General features: G+C 38.1%; 1 protein-coding gene across 1 annotated transcript in view; it reads right to left on the bottom strand.

Annotated features, from left to right (window-relative positions):
• FAF1 (Fas associated factor 1) overlaps window positions 1-18,415 on the bottom strand; it is a 171,702-nt gene that overhangs the window by 147,430 nt on the left and 5,857 nt on the right. The window contains exon 2 of the mRNA XM_056356715.1: window positions 7,489-7,557. Within this exon, the coding sequence (XP_056212690.1) occupies window positions 7,489-7,557 (69 nt within the window). The remainder of the gene's footprint in view (window positions 1-7,488; window positions 7,558-18,415) is intronic.

Here is an 18,415-nt window from a genome sequence, read left to right as displayed (position 1 = left end):
AAAACAAAACCAAAGCCCAAAGTATTTTTTTTTTTTTTTTTTTGGGGGGGGGGGGGGGGGGGAATGAATCCAAGAGACCAACCTATGTAATAAAATGATAGTTTTATTGAAAATAATCAAAGTTTAGAATGTACAAGTCAGACATCTGCTACTTTTATTCTCCCTTAGTATGTTTTTTCCTTGCTTGCATGTATCAGAACATGTATATGACATTTCTGTTGGGTTTGGCTCCATTTTATTTTAAACCGTAGTTGCTCTGTTGACCGTTTTCTGATGTCCAACAGACCACTTGCTGGCAACAGACCAAGACCGATGCAGAGACACAATGGGACCAACTGGAATTCTGTGCTCTCATCAAAGTCATGTGAAATGACTTGTCACAGTGCCAATACAGTGAACACTTTCCTGCATCACCTGAGGTATCAGCTAGCACCATTATTAAAAGTCTCAGAAGAAAGCAGTTTGGATTTGGTATGACCACAAAGACTGGGCTAGCTTGCTGCTAGCAGAGGTAATCTTCCTTTCTTGAAGCGCACTGCTGAGGTGACAGAGCAGCACTCTTATCCTGCATTCTGCAAGTAAAAGATTATTTCCTCCACATGTATTAGTGATGGTGTTTTGTTTTGTCTAATAGATGAATGTGCATACAGCCATGTGGAAAGCCATACCACGCTTACAACTGCCTAAAGAAATGCACATTTCATACAGTCTTCAATGTAGAAAATATACAAAAAGGAAACATCTGTTTTACCCAAGATGAAGTCGTTCGTAAGTAAATAAAACATTTAATAATAATGGGGGGGGGTTAAGAATTAGCTGGTCTTCTTTGCTACCACCCAGCTGGATAAAATACACAGCATGCACCTGAGCCTACTCAAAGACACAGAAGTGTCACTTTGAGAGCTGCAGAAAGCTGGAAATACAAAGAATCCTAAATCAAACCATTTTTGCAAGCAAGGATTCCTAATATAATAGAAAGTACACTGAAGACTTCCAAAAGGAATTTCTGTAGTCCTTTGTAAAAGAAAAGTTCACATACAATTTAACTGTGTCCTACTAGAAGGGATTAATGCTGCAGCTGGACAGACAAGAAACCTGCAACTCCTGTATTTCCTGGAGAACAGGGACCGTGCCCGCAGGACACCTGCGCCAGCGGGATGCCTGTCCACCAACGCTACTTGTCAGCACCTAAGGCAGAGCTTCCTTCTTCCTTCACTCTGCTGGCAGCAGGATTCTGAATGCTGTCCAGGCAACTCAGTGCAGTGACAGCCTGCATAAAACCACCGAGCCAACAACAACCTGTTCAACATTACACCAAGATCTAGAAAAGGACACCTGTCTACAAGAAAACTTTAAAAGCTCCTTACAAGAAAAATTGGGCTGCAAACCTCTGGTTCCCACAGGCAGATGTGACTGTTCATTTGACCACAGGGAGAATGTTATTAATACAGAGATAAGCCCATGTTCCCAACAGCGAAAATCCCTCAGATCTAGTCCTAATGAGACAAGCATACCATGAGCTTCTCGCTAGTCCCATAGCGAGTGCTGTCAAATATATGCCACATTCAGCATGCAGCTCTGAAGTAAAGCTAACAACAGGGCAACAATACAAAAGGGGCCAATGGGATGCACTTCATCACTATAATATGCAGTCCTAGTTCTCCAGCCACCGAAATACAGCCCACTTGGAATGAAATAAGAGCTGCTAAACATATGACAATACTGTCCCACATTCAAGGAAAAGAAATGGCCATGTGCCAAACTTAAATTAATCACCTAGTTTCTGGAGGCAGACTAATTCAAATTGATCAAAAAAAGCACAAAGAAACCACACTAAAGCTTTTGCAGGGCAAACCAGTTAGAAAAAGAAACAAAAGACATCGTTACTGTATTAGTTTTTAACCAACTTGTACTGAGATTTACTAAGCATTGTAACAAAAGAACTTAAGTTAATGGTTAGAAAGCAATAAAAGGCACAAATAACAGATTGTTGATAAATGTCAGCAGCCAATGGCCCATTCTCTGCCTAGAAATCCCATCTAAACTGGCACCTCCAACAGAAAGAAAAAAAATAAACAACTGAGAAAAATGAGTTAGGCCTTTGCAAATTTTGGGGTGCTTTTTTTTTTTCTTGTTTGGTTTTTTATTCTTTCTTTCCAAAAGATTACATAGAAGTAATTATAAACATATAAACAAAATGGGTACTTACATAAAAAAAAACCCTGTCTGACAAATAACGCCTTTTCTTTTTTAGAGGTTTTAAACAGCAAGATGTAAAAACCCCTCATCTTCTGTGTAAGTTATCCGTTCAAAAGAAAAAACTACACTTGAGAGTTGAAGCTTTATAAATATAAACAAATGTTCAAAATACATAATTTCTCTTCCCAAGGTACGGAAACACTTTTTCCTCAGCTGACCCTTGGAAGCTGTGTATGACAGGGACTGCAAGTCATTACATCTGCAGGTGCACTGAACTGCGGGTTTTATTGAGGTTACACTGTGCTTTGAGCCCCTACCAGAATACAGAATAACAAAGCCAATATAGCAGAAAGGCACTAAGGTCATTTTGAAAATTAAACGCTTTTTTTTTTTAAATCATCATTATACACACGTTTATAGTGAAGTGAATATGGGATAACCCTCCCCTTTGATTTAAAATTGTTTTTGTTACATCTTTTCCAATAGACATTGTAATATAGGTATTGCTTGACATCGCTTTAAGAAGATAAATTTCATCAGTGACCAGGAGTAACAACAGAAATGATCATACTGGAAAAAGAAAATTAAGCATGGTGAATCCTGCTTTTCAGTCAAAAAACCTGTTTTGATTACCCATACAGAATATAAAGTCATGCTACATATGAAGTATTTGAGGTTTTCATTAAATCTGTGAAAGCCACGGGACACCAGGTTTCATGCAAGCATTTGATTTCATGAGAGCAAAGAGCTATCACCTATGTAATAACCTCATATATAGGAAGGTCCATACTGCATAAGGTCTAGTAGATTATAGATTCTTGCATTAATGGGTCATTTCCTCTAAATACGTACCATCATCACAACCATTTCAACAGACACATAGTTGGGATTTTTCATACTTTTATTTTATTGTTTTTACACAAAGTTTAAGATACATTTATAATGTCATTCTTACCTTCACATGCCAAAACAGAAGGTCACAGTTTAAATGGGCAAACTATGAACCATCAGACTTTATAACAGACAGAAATTCCTAACTTCTGCTTTCCTCAGATGTTAACAATTATTGTAAATTATTAGAGCTTAAAGAAATGACATGCAGGATATAACATATCAGCAATCCTGGCAGGCTTAAGAGAGTTGGATTCATTTATTGCAGAATGGTTACATAAAGATGAAGCCCTGAAGAGACTGTTATATTATCTACGTTGATCTTCTGTATCTCACAGAAGATCTGAAACGTTTCATCACCCAGCCTATAATAAGCCTAGTAATTAGGCTACAGTGTTCTAATAAAAAACCCTAAGCTGCTGTATATGCAGCAGACCACCACAACAGCCAAGTCATATGCAACAGTGGGGAACTAATTATTGGCAAGATTAAACTTCATGATCCCACCAAGCAATTCATACTCTGTTACTGCATATGAATTCCTCTACAGCACTCATGATGAATTTGATTTTAAGCACTTCAACAAAGCCTAGCAACCAAACAGTTATGAAAGACAGCTTCCTGTATCACTTCAAACAGCTACAAACATGATTTGAACACTGTAGAACATATACACAATTCTGAGACATTTAAGTCTGATTTATTTAGTTCCGAGCCAAAGATAAATTAATGGCAGTTTATATTGTCTTAAAGTATCCCATATAGAGAAACTGACATGAAGACTACCTGGGAGTGAGTAATCTTTAAAAGTTTAAAAATAGGTAGCTGATGTTTCATTTCTAAACTGAAAAAAGAATTCAGATGAGTTCGCAAAAAAATGTAAGGGGCTATTAGAAAAACTAAACCAAGAAACTAGTTCCTTACGCTTCACTCAGGTTTGGCTTTGTTTAAAGGTAAGACCAAATGTCCAAAAGATAAAAACCAGTAACACTCACTTAAGTAACAGGAAAGACATTGGTGACATTTTAACCCCTGGTACTAAAATGTACTAGTAAGACAAGGGGAAAAAAAATATACAGAAAACAAGCAACAGGAACATTGCATCAATGCAAACAAAGAAATCTTCAAAGAAATTATACACAAAAACATAGTACTTGCAGCATGACATTAGAAACCTGTTTTGTGAACTATATACCTTCTGCTGCCTCTGAGCATTCTTACATACTTCTCTGTCAGCCTATATCAGTAAGTATTTCACTGTTTCCGTTTTGGGATCCTTCTGCTTTTCAGTTCATCAGAACTACTTGCTCTTGGTTGTTTTGCTGAAGTCCAAGAGAAATAACAACAGCCTTGAGTTGAGTCTCAGAGTTCAAGAAGCAACAGGTGCTCAAGGGAATCTTCAGCCTGGGTCCCTAGCACAGCCTCTGATAGTGCACAACTTTTTTCCCCAAACAAGAAAATGGAATTGAGATACAGACAGCCTGAATAAAGAGCACGAAAGCAATCTATTCAAGACAAGAAATTCCACAACTTCTGGTTTTGGGTTTTTTCCTAACACTGTAGAAGTGTCCCTGAACTTAGGTTGATCACATCCTAATGGGACTTGTTTAGCTTTCTACTTCATGTTACCCTGGATGCCTCACGGAAGCTTTCCTGATCAAACACAGAGCTCTGATTTTACTTCAAAAATCATGGAAGGAATCCACATTTTAAAAAAACAAGCCCCCCGGAAAAAAAACCTGAACATCTATATGACTATGTTTTACTACTATAGATCATGTTTATCAAAACTTTGAAATAAGCCTCTGAACAAGACACACAAACCAAAGTGAAATTAGAGAAGCCAGTAATGATGTTTATCCCATTTACCTAAGAGACTGGTGGTCAAAGGATGACAGAGGAACCCTTCCAAAATCATCACTATTTCACTACTGTCTTCATGATTTGTGAACCAAGACTCACAAATTTTTTCTCCTTACAAACAAAAAAATTTTGTTCTATGTTGAGCAAAATATTTACTGCCAAGCAAAAGGATTTTTTTTTTTTACTTTTCATCTCATCTACAAAAACTCCAAGACATTTTAGTTCAATCAAAACAAAGCCTTCCCTCCATCCCAATTTCTTAGCACTGTCTGTACCTGACCACTGAATAAAAAGTATAAAAAAAACCCCAAATACACATACACCAAAACCAAACCCCAACACACATGGGCCATACACTCATGTACTTCTAGTTTTGTAACAAAAAATCCTACATTTTGCATAAGTCATGAGCCTTTGTTCATGTACTTTTGAAATGTTAAAATCCTTTGCCTAAAAGAGATGTTTGATACTCAAGCTAGCAACTACTTTTCTTCTTACACTCACATTTCTTTTGTCTTCTCTTTCTTCACTTTTCTGTTTCTAAGTCCCTGTTAGAGTGGCATGATCTGGTTTTCACTCCCTTTTTTTACAAGGCGGCTGCTTTTAATAAAGAGGAGCCAGTGTTCTACTAATAACAGACCCTTGGGGCATCATCGTCACTTTCACTCTCCCCATTTTTATTTCCTTCCACAACTTACCATTTCCTTTTTGTAGACACTCCTCTCATTCATCTTCTTTTAGTTTCAAGAATTATGTACTTTCCTGAAGTACCTCTTGCATCCCTAATTTTCTTTCCTTTCTTACTTGCCCTATGCTTTTTTTAAGCTTGCAATTTTGCGTCATTACTTCTTTTCCCACTATATTCTACTTCTAGATCATTTAATCATCACTAATAAAATCAAGAATTTAAAGCTATTCTTATAGCCATTCTCTTAGTTTTAAACTACTTCACTCTCCCTTTCTGCTCATTCTGAAACCTCAAAAGAAAAATCAAAACAAATCCCCTTATTTGTACCATTTCTCATTACAATTCTCTCATTCGATCCCACCTGTAAGCATTTATTGAAAAGCATCTCTCTTACAATTTGCAGATCCCCTGGAACCACGTTCAACTGACATAATGCATTGTATTGAGAACTTTACAACCTGAACAGAACGCATAAGGCTATTGTTTGCCTTCCTGTAAACACTTCAATTTTCAAAACAGCTCATGCTAAGTGACAACAAAAGATGTTTTTAACTATACCACTGTGTCAGCATACATTTGGGGTTTTCTGTTTGAAGACACTGATGATACGCACTCCCTTTTTTGCTCGCTGGTGTCTCATTCTTACTTATACCATGACATTCCAAAATAAAGACTCCATATACTTGGGCCAACGTTCTTTTTAAACATTTATTTTCAAGGGTTTGGAGCACATAGTGTTTGTTTAAAATAGGTTACAATATTAAATGTCATTGTAATTGTTATGCCTTAAAAGAAACACAATATCCATTCTAACAAACTCAGTTTAAAGCCCCACACTAACCTCAGTGCTACTTAATTTGTAATAATTAACACAGAGAACACTCTAAACAATATGCTGGGAACACAATGTGGCAGACAGTTGAAACTGTATCCATAGTAAACTTCAGGAAAATAGTATTTTTTAAAAAAATAATTTTCTGATTATCTGACCTGGTCCAAAGATCACTCGGTTGGGGGGGGGGGGGGGGGGGGGGGGGCGGGGAGGAAAAGGAGGAAAGCAAAGGTATTACAATCTAAAATAAGGTCACTTGCTCTTTAATTAAGTTTATTCTATTTTACCCTTTTAAACCTTAAGAAAATGGATTAATAGTGTTTCTTTATCCTGATAATCCCATAGAGTCTTAAAATACATAAGACCATTTTGCTTGTTGTATGGGTTCCTTCCTATTTGCCTGCACACTGAACTTTGTGACAAAATAGATTATAGGTTTTTTTCTAAATATTAGTTTGTTGGTTGGTTTTTTTGTTTGTGTTTAACTGTGTCTGGATAACACCAAATCGAAATAAGGTACAGAGCCTTGATTTCTGACTCAATTCTGCATGACAACTAACAATAGAAAACCAACTATCTTATTTTTAAACTAAAAGCATAAGACAGACTGAAGTAGTTGTTTTACCTTCCATTTCTTCCACAGACACCTAAATCCTCAAATATCTTGCATGTACACACAAAAAGTCTTCTAAAAATCATACCCTTAATAAGGCTACTTATAAAATTATGCATACAATTAACCAAAAAGGGAACTAAACACAATATTGATTTAAAGGAAAAAAAAAAAAATCAAAAAGGTATGAAGACAATCAGCACATAGCAGGGTATATACAACTCAATATCATGTTAACTTGGCAATGAGCTTTACCAGACCAGAAACAATCTGCATATAACCTGATTGCCCCAGCCATAAGAGACACATCTAAATTTGACAAAGATAACAGCTGTCTCAGCAAGATGGCACATCACTGTTACATGAAGTTGATCTATGAAGTCATTGTCTTAGAATACTTACCACTAAATCCCAGTTATTTTGTTCAAGCAACGTTATAGCTTCATCAATATTTTCAATACCAGTACATGCCTAAAAACAAAAAGAAGCAGTAAACAGAATTAAAAGCATTGATCAAGATCAAAGTATTAATACTTATAATTCAATTAATTTCAGGAGGAAAGGTATAGGTCTTCCATTTCTGTTAGGACAGGTTAATCCAGAAATCAGATTTCAAGTTTTAAACTTCGAACATTTGGATATAATGCCCCATTTCACCGGAGGATTCTTGTATAACCTTGTGCAAGCCACCCAGGGAAGCAAGACAAAGTAGTTATTTGTAAAATTAGGACAATAGTGCTATCCCATAAAGGTGTTTTGAAAGTTCAACAGTCAAAACTATGAAACACTTATTACCTTAAAAGGGAGCACAAAAATACTTAATACTTAAAATGATGTTTGAGATGGCTGAAATATTTTGTCTAAAGCCAGAAACAAATATAAACCCCACTGCCTCCACCATCATCATACATCCCTACTCACTCTGGGTGTTACACAGTGCAGTGTAAGAGAAAAATAAGGTGCTACTAATGCATGTATAAATGAGCACCACTTGTGCAACTATTTAAAGTAAAGACTATATAATGAAACATTCACAATGTTTTTCTTTCAGGCAAAACGCTTGCATGTTGTTCTAGCCCTATACTCTGGCTTTACCTAGTTCAAGAAATCTAATACAAAGCATTTTTGAAGTAGTGATAACATCCCACAAAATGGTATTGTAAACTGAGTTTAATTCCAAATACAAGAGAGCATCTCTAGTCTGGAAAAAACCTTGATGCAGCATCCTGCTTGCTTTGTTTTGATACCATACCTTTTCAACTATTCAACTTCAGCAGGAAGAGCAGTACTATTCATTCTGCCACATATTTGCTATTGAAGGATATCACATATATTTCACCAGAGGGGAAAAATTGAAAGAGTTAAGTTTCTTTCTGATATTTATCTTTCATCCTTATCAAAGCTATGCTCTGTATTCAAGCACACAAGAGGAGTTCAGACTTCTACAAGATCTAAAACATGATCATGTTCCTTCTGCTCTATGGCACAGTTATATAAGAAGTTTATGTAAACTTTATAAAAACTACATTAAAAACATCCAACCTTTTAACAGTAATAATACAGGGTTAGATAGCAGCAGCAAACAGATCAGTTTTCCTGATTCCAAAGATATAAAGGAAAACCAGAACTGTGTAAGAGAAAAAGGGGGCTAGACACAAAAACAGACACCTTTTCCTCTCAAGACATAAAAGCCATCAGGTCCTATTTTTCATGCTCTGTTTTTTCTCCCATTTACAACAATGAAGAAATAAAAAGAAAGAAATCACAGAGAAATTCAAGGCAAAGTCTCTCTTCCCAAATTCAAAGCTGAAGAATTCCATGCTTATGAAGCATTACATGCAGTATGTCAACACAAAATGGACCAGTCTGGAGGACTGCAAGGAGCACAAGATGACATTTTAGAGAATTTTTTTTGCCTGCAGAGGGGAGGCAGCAATTTCTATTGATCCACAATGCTCTCATGGCCAGATTGATTCTCTCTGGAACCAAAGTTTCCTCCACTGCTCATAGCATGTTTTGTTAATCTGAATTTAAAAAAAAAAAAAAAAAAAAAAGAGTATCTTAAAAAAAAAAAAAAAAAAAGAGTTTTGCTCTTCAGAAGCATCATTTTGCCTTCTCTTATGTTACTTCTTGCAGTTACTTCTGAAATTAAAAATGAGACAACACTTTAACACATTCCCTAGCAAATGCAAAGGTTACACACATTTATGCCAAGTAAGCTTGAGGAATGCAGGCTTGAGCTCGTCACTTCTGAAATCACAACAGGGTTCATACTAAACCTGCCACTGAAACTGATGTTGACAGCTCTTCTGCAAAGTAGTCTTGCTTCGAGAAAAATGTTGCAGAAGCGACAGTCTGAGGTTCTGTGTACAGTTAAGTGAAATACACTTAAAATTCCTGTCATTACAGAAATAAAGAGTTACTATTTCTCATTTATCAGCCCTGCAAACTCCACGTGACCTTTCTAAGAACTAAGCTGTGTTCTAACTGCTATAAGAACCTGACCAACAATGTGTTGTTTTCAACGCTGGGTTGTGCAGATGAAGTTGTGGAGAGGGTACCTAGAATTCAGGGCTCATATACTGGTTTTAGCTTCTCCCTCTTAGTGTTACCCCTGCAGCTCAGCTGACTTGCAACTGTTCACATGCACACTCTTAGCCCACACTAACTGCCAACCAATTCAGCTCACTTTGGCATACTTTTAAGATAAACTAAACAAAATTAGCTTACCCTTCTGCCAGAGCGCACAGTGAAAGGAGTTACCTCATCACAGCAGAGGCAGAGTAATTAAGCGACTAATTCACTTGTATGTTTGCATCCTTCCTAAATCATCTTGCTGTTGATTTACAATCTAAAATAGAACCTTGCTCTTGCTCTCTTAGCAATGCAGAGTCATTGGGAACAGGAATGGACAGGTATAAACACTAAAAATCAAAACCAGTAGAATTCTTAACATCCAAGTAAAGCAGTTTTGCTGAAAACCCTCAGACCATTTTTACAATCACTTTTAACATTTGTTTTTGAGGAGTTCTAAAACTATTTCACTTTCCAGATGAACTATTTTCGCTGGTTGTCAATAAAACAAACATTTCTGAATGACAACAATGAATAAATGAGTGCTACTTATCAATGCAACCACAAAACGAACATTTCAAGATCTCCTCAACACACTGTTAATGTCACAGTTGCAGCAAAATATTTCAACATTCAGACATTACACACTACCACATACAAATCCCTGCCTCAAGTCATAATCCATCAGTAAAAAAAAAAAAAAAAAAAAACCAAAAAAAACCACCCCACACTAAAAATTAAAGCTTGCTTCCTTTTAACTGCACCATGTCATGCAAGATAAATTCAAGAAAACAATTTGGTTTGCTTGGGTTTATTTAGGGAAAACTAAAGACATTAACCACATGAGATGGGTAGTCCCTCACTGGCAAGCGTGATGTAATGCCAAGGACTCTGTAGCAGCATCTTAGTCCCAGAACAACCTCTCCTGCTTCTGCCTTCGTTTCCTTTAGGGAAACACACATAGGAAACTGGGAGGTTCTGTGAGCAACACATTAACATTAACAAAATCTGGTTCCTCATGGGTTTGTCTCTCGTTCCTAACTGCAAGAGCTGATTTAAGCTTTTCCTATGGCTGAAATATGTATAAGAGCTTCTTTTGATGGACTTCTTTCCAGGTTACCTGGCTGTACTTTCACGAAATTTGCAACAATTTAACTGGTGTGAGCCCAGGGAACACCTGGGCACCATAAGGCTACATGCCTTACATATCTAGGAAGGCAGACAAGAAGTCACAGGGTTTACCTACTTACAATATATTAAGATTTTTTTGCTCATTTTTATGCCGTTCATTCTACCCAAGCAAGAAAGAAACAAAAAATATTTGAATAGGGGAATAAAAATAATTTTAAATTTGTACAGAAACAGAAGGAAAAAAAACCTTCAAAAATACAGCAAGTAGATGAGCTCCAAAGATGCAAACCCACATCTTTGCTACTAAACAAGTGATACGAGTTGAGAAATTTTTTACTCACAGATTTTATTCAGTTTTATTTTCATGAGACCTACTTAGTAAAAGGCATTAAATTTTTCAGAAGAAAGTTTCTACCAGAATACTAATAACTCTTGATTCAATCAACAACCAGCACATCCTCTAAATCATCGAACTGAAAGAAAGACACCAGCACAGCAAAGGTAAAACCTTCAAGGCTCACTCATTTGTAAACCTTTACACATCAAAAAGAAACCAGAGATTTATTCTTTTTTAAGGACAAAGGGGAAGAAAAGGTAGAACAAGTTGCTCCTCCTCTCTGCATTTCCTTTAAATCTAGGATAGCATTTTCACCTTCCACAGCAGCTCCAGCACCAAAGACTGTGCAGTCTCCTCCGTGGTTTTTTTCAGACCACACAAGGGAAATGAACGTGAAGATGAGAACACTATGAATGCATAAAATCAGATTCAGAAGATAAAGTTATTGACTGTTAAAATAAAAAACCAAAACTTTCTTAGCATCCTACTCTTCCAGGCCAGATAGGTGTTTTCACCAAGCAGATTTAGATCTACATATAATAAAATTTCAGAGCTCTTCAATTTTTTTTTTCAGGCAGCTTCATAGATTAACCATCACCTTAGTGATAGAAAGCTTACCCTTGGAAAGATTCACAGCTAGCCATTAGGGGTCCTATTTAACTGGCACAGTAACCTTAATCACCATTACATAAAAGCAGCAAAGTAGCCTCTGAGGAAATAATTCAGTAGGAGAAAAGTCAGAGGGCAGACAGCCTTCAAGGCGTTCAAGACAAAGCTAGGAGGTGCTTCCAGAAAGCTGTAATGCAGGATGACAGACTAGCTCTTCTAAATCCCTTGCAGGGTGGCCTGACCCCAGCAGCCGTAACAGCTGGATCTGGGTTTTGAGACCCTCTGTGACCCACCACCTCAACGGCACAGGCTTTAGCCTACCTCCACATCACAGGAAAGCAGCTGTCTTCCCCATCTGGCAGCAGCTGCTGTTGAAAATGCTCCTCCAGCACCTGCTGTAGAGCAGAGATCCAGGCAGTTGTTACACAGCAAAGCTGGAAGAGACAACTGCCGCTCCTAACACAGAGAGCCGGGCTGTTACTTCTGCAAAAGCTGGGAAAGCAACAAACAGCTGTTGCTGACTCAAATACAGAGTCAGGCTACTGTTGCCCCAACAGAGAGTGGGTGGCAGTTGCTGCACAGAAGCTGGGAGCAAATGGTATTTGGCAGCAAGGCAGAGTTTCTCACCTGTGGCGCTATTCCCCTTCTCACCAAGGCAAAATGCAGCAGTCAAATGTATCCTGAAGACCACATTCAGCCTAAAAGCCAGTAGTTGGATATGGAGGACTTAGAAGTCTGCCTCTCAAGACTTTTGTTGAACAATTCTGTACTTCTTTTGAGTACCAACAGTAGCTAAATTTTCTCCAAAAAAGGACCATCTCTAAGCTAACACAAACTAGGCTTTAACCTAAAACATTTTTGCACAACAGGTTCAGGCCCACTAAAATCAGGCAGACAGATGGCTGTGAATTACACCATGCACCACTCTCTCTTGTAAAAGTCAGCTAGGAAAAAAAAATATCTCACTGTGCCTAACTAACCTCCATATGCACTCTGCGGTTAAGTCAGCTGCAGCCTCCTGCAGTAATTCAGAGCGGATGCAAATACAGGTACCACGCTCAGTCCACATAATCAAGAGGATAAAAGCGGAGCCACAGCTCCAAGTACCCAGAACAGCAACAGACTCAGACAACTGATCTCCAGGGTAGAGGCACACCACTTGTCAACCACAGACTTCTTCCCTCTCAGTAGTATCACATCCATCTATCTCAGATTAAGACTAAGCTACTGTGATTCAGTCTGATGCCTAGTCCTCGGACACGGAAACAGCTGATACAGACTCTCCTGTGCTGGACGAAAGAGGAGGAAAGAGCTTTCTGTCATCAGCATTTTATTGCAACCGTAGCTCAGTCCATCTTTCTACTATTTATACAGAACTACAATGCCCAGAGAAACTACTACATTAAAGCACCAAAAGATTCAACAGGTGAGATCACCTAGAAAGAAAAGCTTTCACCCTTTCAGATCTCCTACAAAATTCCAGGAAGCCTGCATTAATACATCTCCATCCCCTTTTAAAAAAGCCCAATAATTTTTTATTGCTAGATACAGCAATGCAACTAGAGCTAGCTCTAATCCATACAGACATATGAGGTTTTAAAGAAAAATCAAAAACACTATTTGGCAAAAAACAAATATTATTAAAATCAATTCATTATCCCTTTGGTAACTTACTCTTCAAAAGATAAGAGACCACGAGCACAGAAAACTCAAGTACAAGTCACTAACCTGCTCAGAAGGACAGCTGAATTCTTCAGGTCAGCAGCTTAAAAAACAAAAAAGCACTCAGAGCTGTTCTTAATAGCATATAAGATATAGCAAAGGGTATTACTTATCTCCTTGCATACTTCCCCTGCAATATAACCAAAATTTAGTTTGCTCTTTCATTCACCTCTTCAATTACAACCACAGATCAGTTCACCGACACACTTCAGATTCCTGTCAGGTTTTGCATATCTCCAAAGACAAGTCTACAGCCTCTCTGGGCAGCTTGTTCCAGTGCTTCACCACCTTCACTGGGAATTTTTTTTCCCCTATGTTTAATTATAATTACCCTTGCTGTAACTTGTATCCATTACCTCTCAGTAGTGGACTTGGACTGTGCAACTGCACGAGAAATTTGATTCTAGATTGTCTGCTATCACCCACTGTATAGTTGAGACAGCAGCTAGATCTCCCCTTAGCCTTCTCTTCCAGCACAAACCCAGCTCCCTTAACCTCACCTCGCACGAAACACACTCCAGCCTCCTCCCCTCCTAGGCAGCTGTCTACTGGACTTGCTCCACTTCCTCAATGGAGAGACTGATACTGGATACAGTACTCCTGGTAGTAGTGGTCTCACCAGTACAAGGGGAAGGATGGCCTCCTCCAGTCTCCTGGCACACTAGTGCAGCCCATTATACAGCTACTACTTCTACTAGAAGAATCTGCAATTCCCTTTCTATGTATTCCTAATAAAAAGCAGGTTTCTGGAAAACAGATTTTTAAACAGCCCAACCCTAAGTTTTCTGTTTGTAGAGTGAAACATAATACTTGCTTCCTTTTCCCATGCCTTATGAGAAGAATGGCTCTGTAATCAAAGATAGTAATTGAAAGTCTATAAAATAGCCAAGGGCAGCTCCAGGTTGTACCTGCCAGAAGTCTACTCAAACCCAGAAAGCTTCAGGACACTAATGCACCTACAACGTATTAGTAAGTGAGAAGATTTTCTTGAAAATTCACACATATGTTGTTGCAATGGTAATTACTTCAAAGCAACTGAAACAAAGTATAACACTTGTTCCCCAAAAAGAGGTAAAGTTAAACCAGTATGTTCAGCCAAGCAAGTAAAGGCTTTAGTACCGTAATATCAGATCCAGGATCCATGTGTAACTCTCCTCCAGGCTATCAAGGGATGCAGCACATTCAGCCACTCACAATTCAAGTTTTTTCAGTACCTGGACTCTTCTCATCCCAGAGTCCCACCTGTCTCAGGACCACCTCCATAGACTGCAACACCACCTACCTACATGCCCCTCTGTAGCATCCCCTATCATTCTAACCTTGCAACAACCCTACTGATGTAATGACACTGTTCTTATTATGAGTCATCCATGGTTATTAAATTCACTTTTACTTCTTTCTGTTTCAGACAAAGATTTGAAAAAGAAAAACATCCAGGCATAGCGACTGAGACACAAACTGAAAGGTCACCTACTGCAAGCATCCAAATGAAGAGATAAGAATGTTTCTCTGTTTTTACATAACTCAGAAGAACCATCTGGTAAAAACTGAGCTGATTCACCACCTGTTCGCTTCACAAAAACAAGCTAATACACTTACCAGTATCAGAAATTGAGAAAGCTTTAGGCAGATATGCCAGGCTAAAGTTTTGCCCGATGCATTTCAACTCCCACCCACAACTATTTACGAGCTTCATCATTCTACTATTTAAGCATCACCTTAAGCAAAACCCCAAAGGAAGCATTAGTCCCTTTCTACAGGAGGAATGGGGTGTAAAAAAGGAAAAAATTATGCTTCTGAAGGTCACAGAAGACATTTCTACCTATTAGTTACAAAGCAGGCAAGACTGAACTTTGCCCATGCTCTGAGATGACTGCAAACCTTCTGAACAAAGCAAGCAGGGTACAAAGTCTAAACCAGTAGCATGAAGCTCTAACCACTTCTTAGCAGAACCAGCTAACTTGGCACCACGCTAACCACTTTCAAATGGTTTCCAGCAGACACTCTCAAGAGTGTGAAGCAAACTCTGCTTCCAGGCTTCCGCGAAAGCACATCCCTAGGAAGCCCATGTGCTGAGCCAAGACATGAACTCTAGCTGCCCAAGCCCCACGCTAACACTCTAGCATTTAAGCCACATGCACTACATAAAAAGAGCAATGCTCAAACTGAATTAAAAACCAAACCAAAACTCAATACCCGACTACTAAACCACCTGTCTTTCCAGAAGGCTGAAGACAGCCTTTACCCCAAAAAACCAAAAAGCTTTAGTAAGGATTATCCCAAAGTTTCTGTGCTTGTTCAATCCATTAATAAAAGCGTCTCAGTCCAGGTAAAACCCCCAAGATTTCCTGAATCACAGTCATTTTGCTCTTACAGTATCTTACACATTATCATGGAAGAACAAAAAGCGATGGAAAACAGAAAAGAACCAACTGCAGGAGTCAGACAAACACTTTTGCTTACTGGATATTTGTAGTCATCTCCTTTCTCCTCATTGCCTCAAAAGCTGTAGAACCTTAAAAACAACTACAGAATACATAAAAGCCACTTTCTAAGTGTGGCCTTTCTAAGCACACAAAGGAAGAGTACTAATCCATACAAAACTTATTTTACTCAATATTCCACAAACACTCATATTTTTGATAAAGAACAAGACCACAAGAAATGGACAAATTCTTCAAAACCTGGAAATGTTATCCAGAATAGGAGAACAGAAGAACCCTCAAATCCCAGCAAAGCACAGGTCATACCATAACAGAGGCCAACAAGGACTGCAAAAAAAACCCAAACATTTGTCTAAAGACATAAAAATTACACAAACTTTTAAAAGCATCAGAACAAGGAAGCCTGTCAGCGAGTCAGTGGGACCAAAAGAAGAAGATATTGAAGAAGCATCCAAAGAAGGTAAGGGCACACCAGAAAAGCTACATGAATTTTGCACACTCATACTCACTAACAAGGAACTTAGGGACCACGCTCTAACAAAACTGCTCTTTACAAAGAACCCTCTCATCCTAAAGCATCAGTAGACACACAGAACAAACCACCAGGACCTGATGACAGTCCCCAAAATTTTAAAGGTATATACATATATATATGACATACTGAGGAAAAGTGAACACAGCTTCTATAGAGCAAACTCACATATCACGAAACTACTCAGATGTCTCTGAAGAACTCAGCTGAAGAACACAAGATTAACTCAAGCTGACACAGTTTATTCCCAAAGTCTTAGAACAAACCCCGTCAAACTCATAAAATGCTGACTTCCAGAAACCAGGATGAGGCAAGTCCATTCAAATTCTATTTCTTTAGGCTCTTTCCTAAGGAACAGCCACTGCTGCAGACAAGACATTAGGTCAGCTGGTCTTCGATCTGAGCTGATATGGCACTTTTGATATTTGCTCACACAAACAACCTGACCTTTAAAGAAAAAGAAAAAAAAAAAAAAGAGGTGACTCAGTTCCAGAGTTCTTGTCTTTACAAATTGTTTCCTGCAATAGACAAAATATGAAACCTATATAAAGTAACTCAAGGGCTAATGTACTCTGTTCTAGTTTCAAAACATCTCTTAAGAACTTCAGCTTTAATGAATTATCTTTTGAAAGCATAACTACTGCTGCAGAACAAAGACCTGCTCAACCAGTTAGACATAGAGGACCAGTAGATGACTACTTTGATAGATGAAACAACATGTAATGAATACATTAGGGCTTTGGTTTCCTCTTTGAGCAGTTTGGTTTTACAATTGCACATTATCTAGTCAACTCTAGAAAATGGGTTTAATTAGTAGGTATCAATCCAGCCAGTAAGCATGTCATTTCCTTTCATCCAAATGATGAAGGACAAATAAAATGTTAGGTACTTCCCCAGGCTTTTTATTCTAGTTCTTACAGTAGTTAAAAGAAAGGATTCATCAAATGGCTGCCCCACATATGCACAGACTCATCCACTGACTAGAAAAACATGAAATCCTATCAATGACACACCATGTAGCTCCTTTAATAAACTAGTAATTCTTGCTTCTAGTAAGGAAACACATGAAAACTAGGCCTGCAAGGGGGACCGAACCGTAAGAACTGCCCAACTAGAGAGAGAAATTCTACTCTTTCAGACTTTCCAGCACCAATGCCGTATTACCAAGGTGGGAGATTCTCAGGACCCCTTAAGACATGTAGCACATGACTCAAATCCTCATACTGTCTTCTCCCACACCTCCTACCACACAAAAATATGAACTCAGGAAGTGTGTTTACTGTAAATGATTCTTGCTTACCAAGAAATATTAGTCAAATTTTATTTCCAATGTGCCAAATAACTTCCATACTACCTTTCAATGAAAGCACATTCCTAGCCTCTGGGAGTACATATAATTAATAATTTCAATGTTATAATTAGTATTAGTTGTCATGGCATTTGAAAAAGGATCCTAGAGCTACCACCTCACAATCTGTTTCAGTGACCTACTAACCCAAATACCTATATGAATGGGCTGATGGAAATGGTGACATGATTACTATGATGTGAAGAGTCTTTTCAAGGTAATTGAATGAAAAGAACAGCATAAACCTCTTTCTAAAGATGAACTGGTGCTCCAGTGGTAAATTATTTAGGTTCTTACAGCAGGGCTGTAATGCACACAATCATAGTATCCCCTTTCTTCTCTATAATTGCCAGATAGTATTTCTAATTAACTATCTCTCCTTATATAGGGAGAAATTACCTGGCTTTTCCACGAACAGCTATCAGTGGAAATATCCAAGTTATTGTGTTTCTAAATGGACATTTACTCTTACACCAATTTTTTATTTTTGACCCTGGAATCCACTTCACCTTCAGTTTAAAGGCCAGAAAGATGACTAGTAAATCAAGCTAGCTTTGTTCCGACGAACATGACCTTTGGGATTACAGCTGAGTCTAAAAGTATCTAACGAAATCAAATTGTTGGTTCTTCAG

Source organism: Falco biarmicus, chromosome 11 (genome assembly GCF_023638135.1).
Source record: "Falco biarmicus isolate bFalBia1 chromosome 11, bFalBia1.pri, whole genome shotgun sequence".
NCBI classification, from domain to species: domain Eukaryota; kingdom Metazoa; phylum Chordata; class Aves; order Falconiformes; family Falconidae; genus Falco; species Falco biarmicus.
The sequence above is the reverse complement of the archived record's forward strand: the minus strand, read 5'-3'. Positions and strand labels throughout refer to the sequence as shown.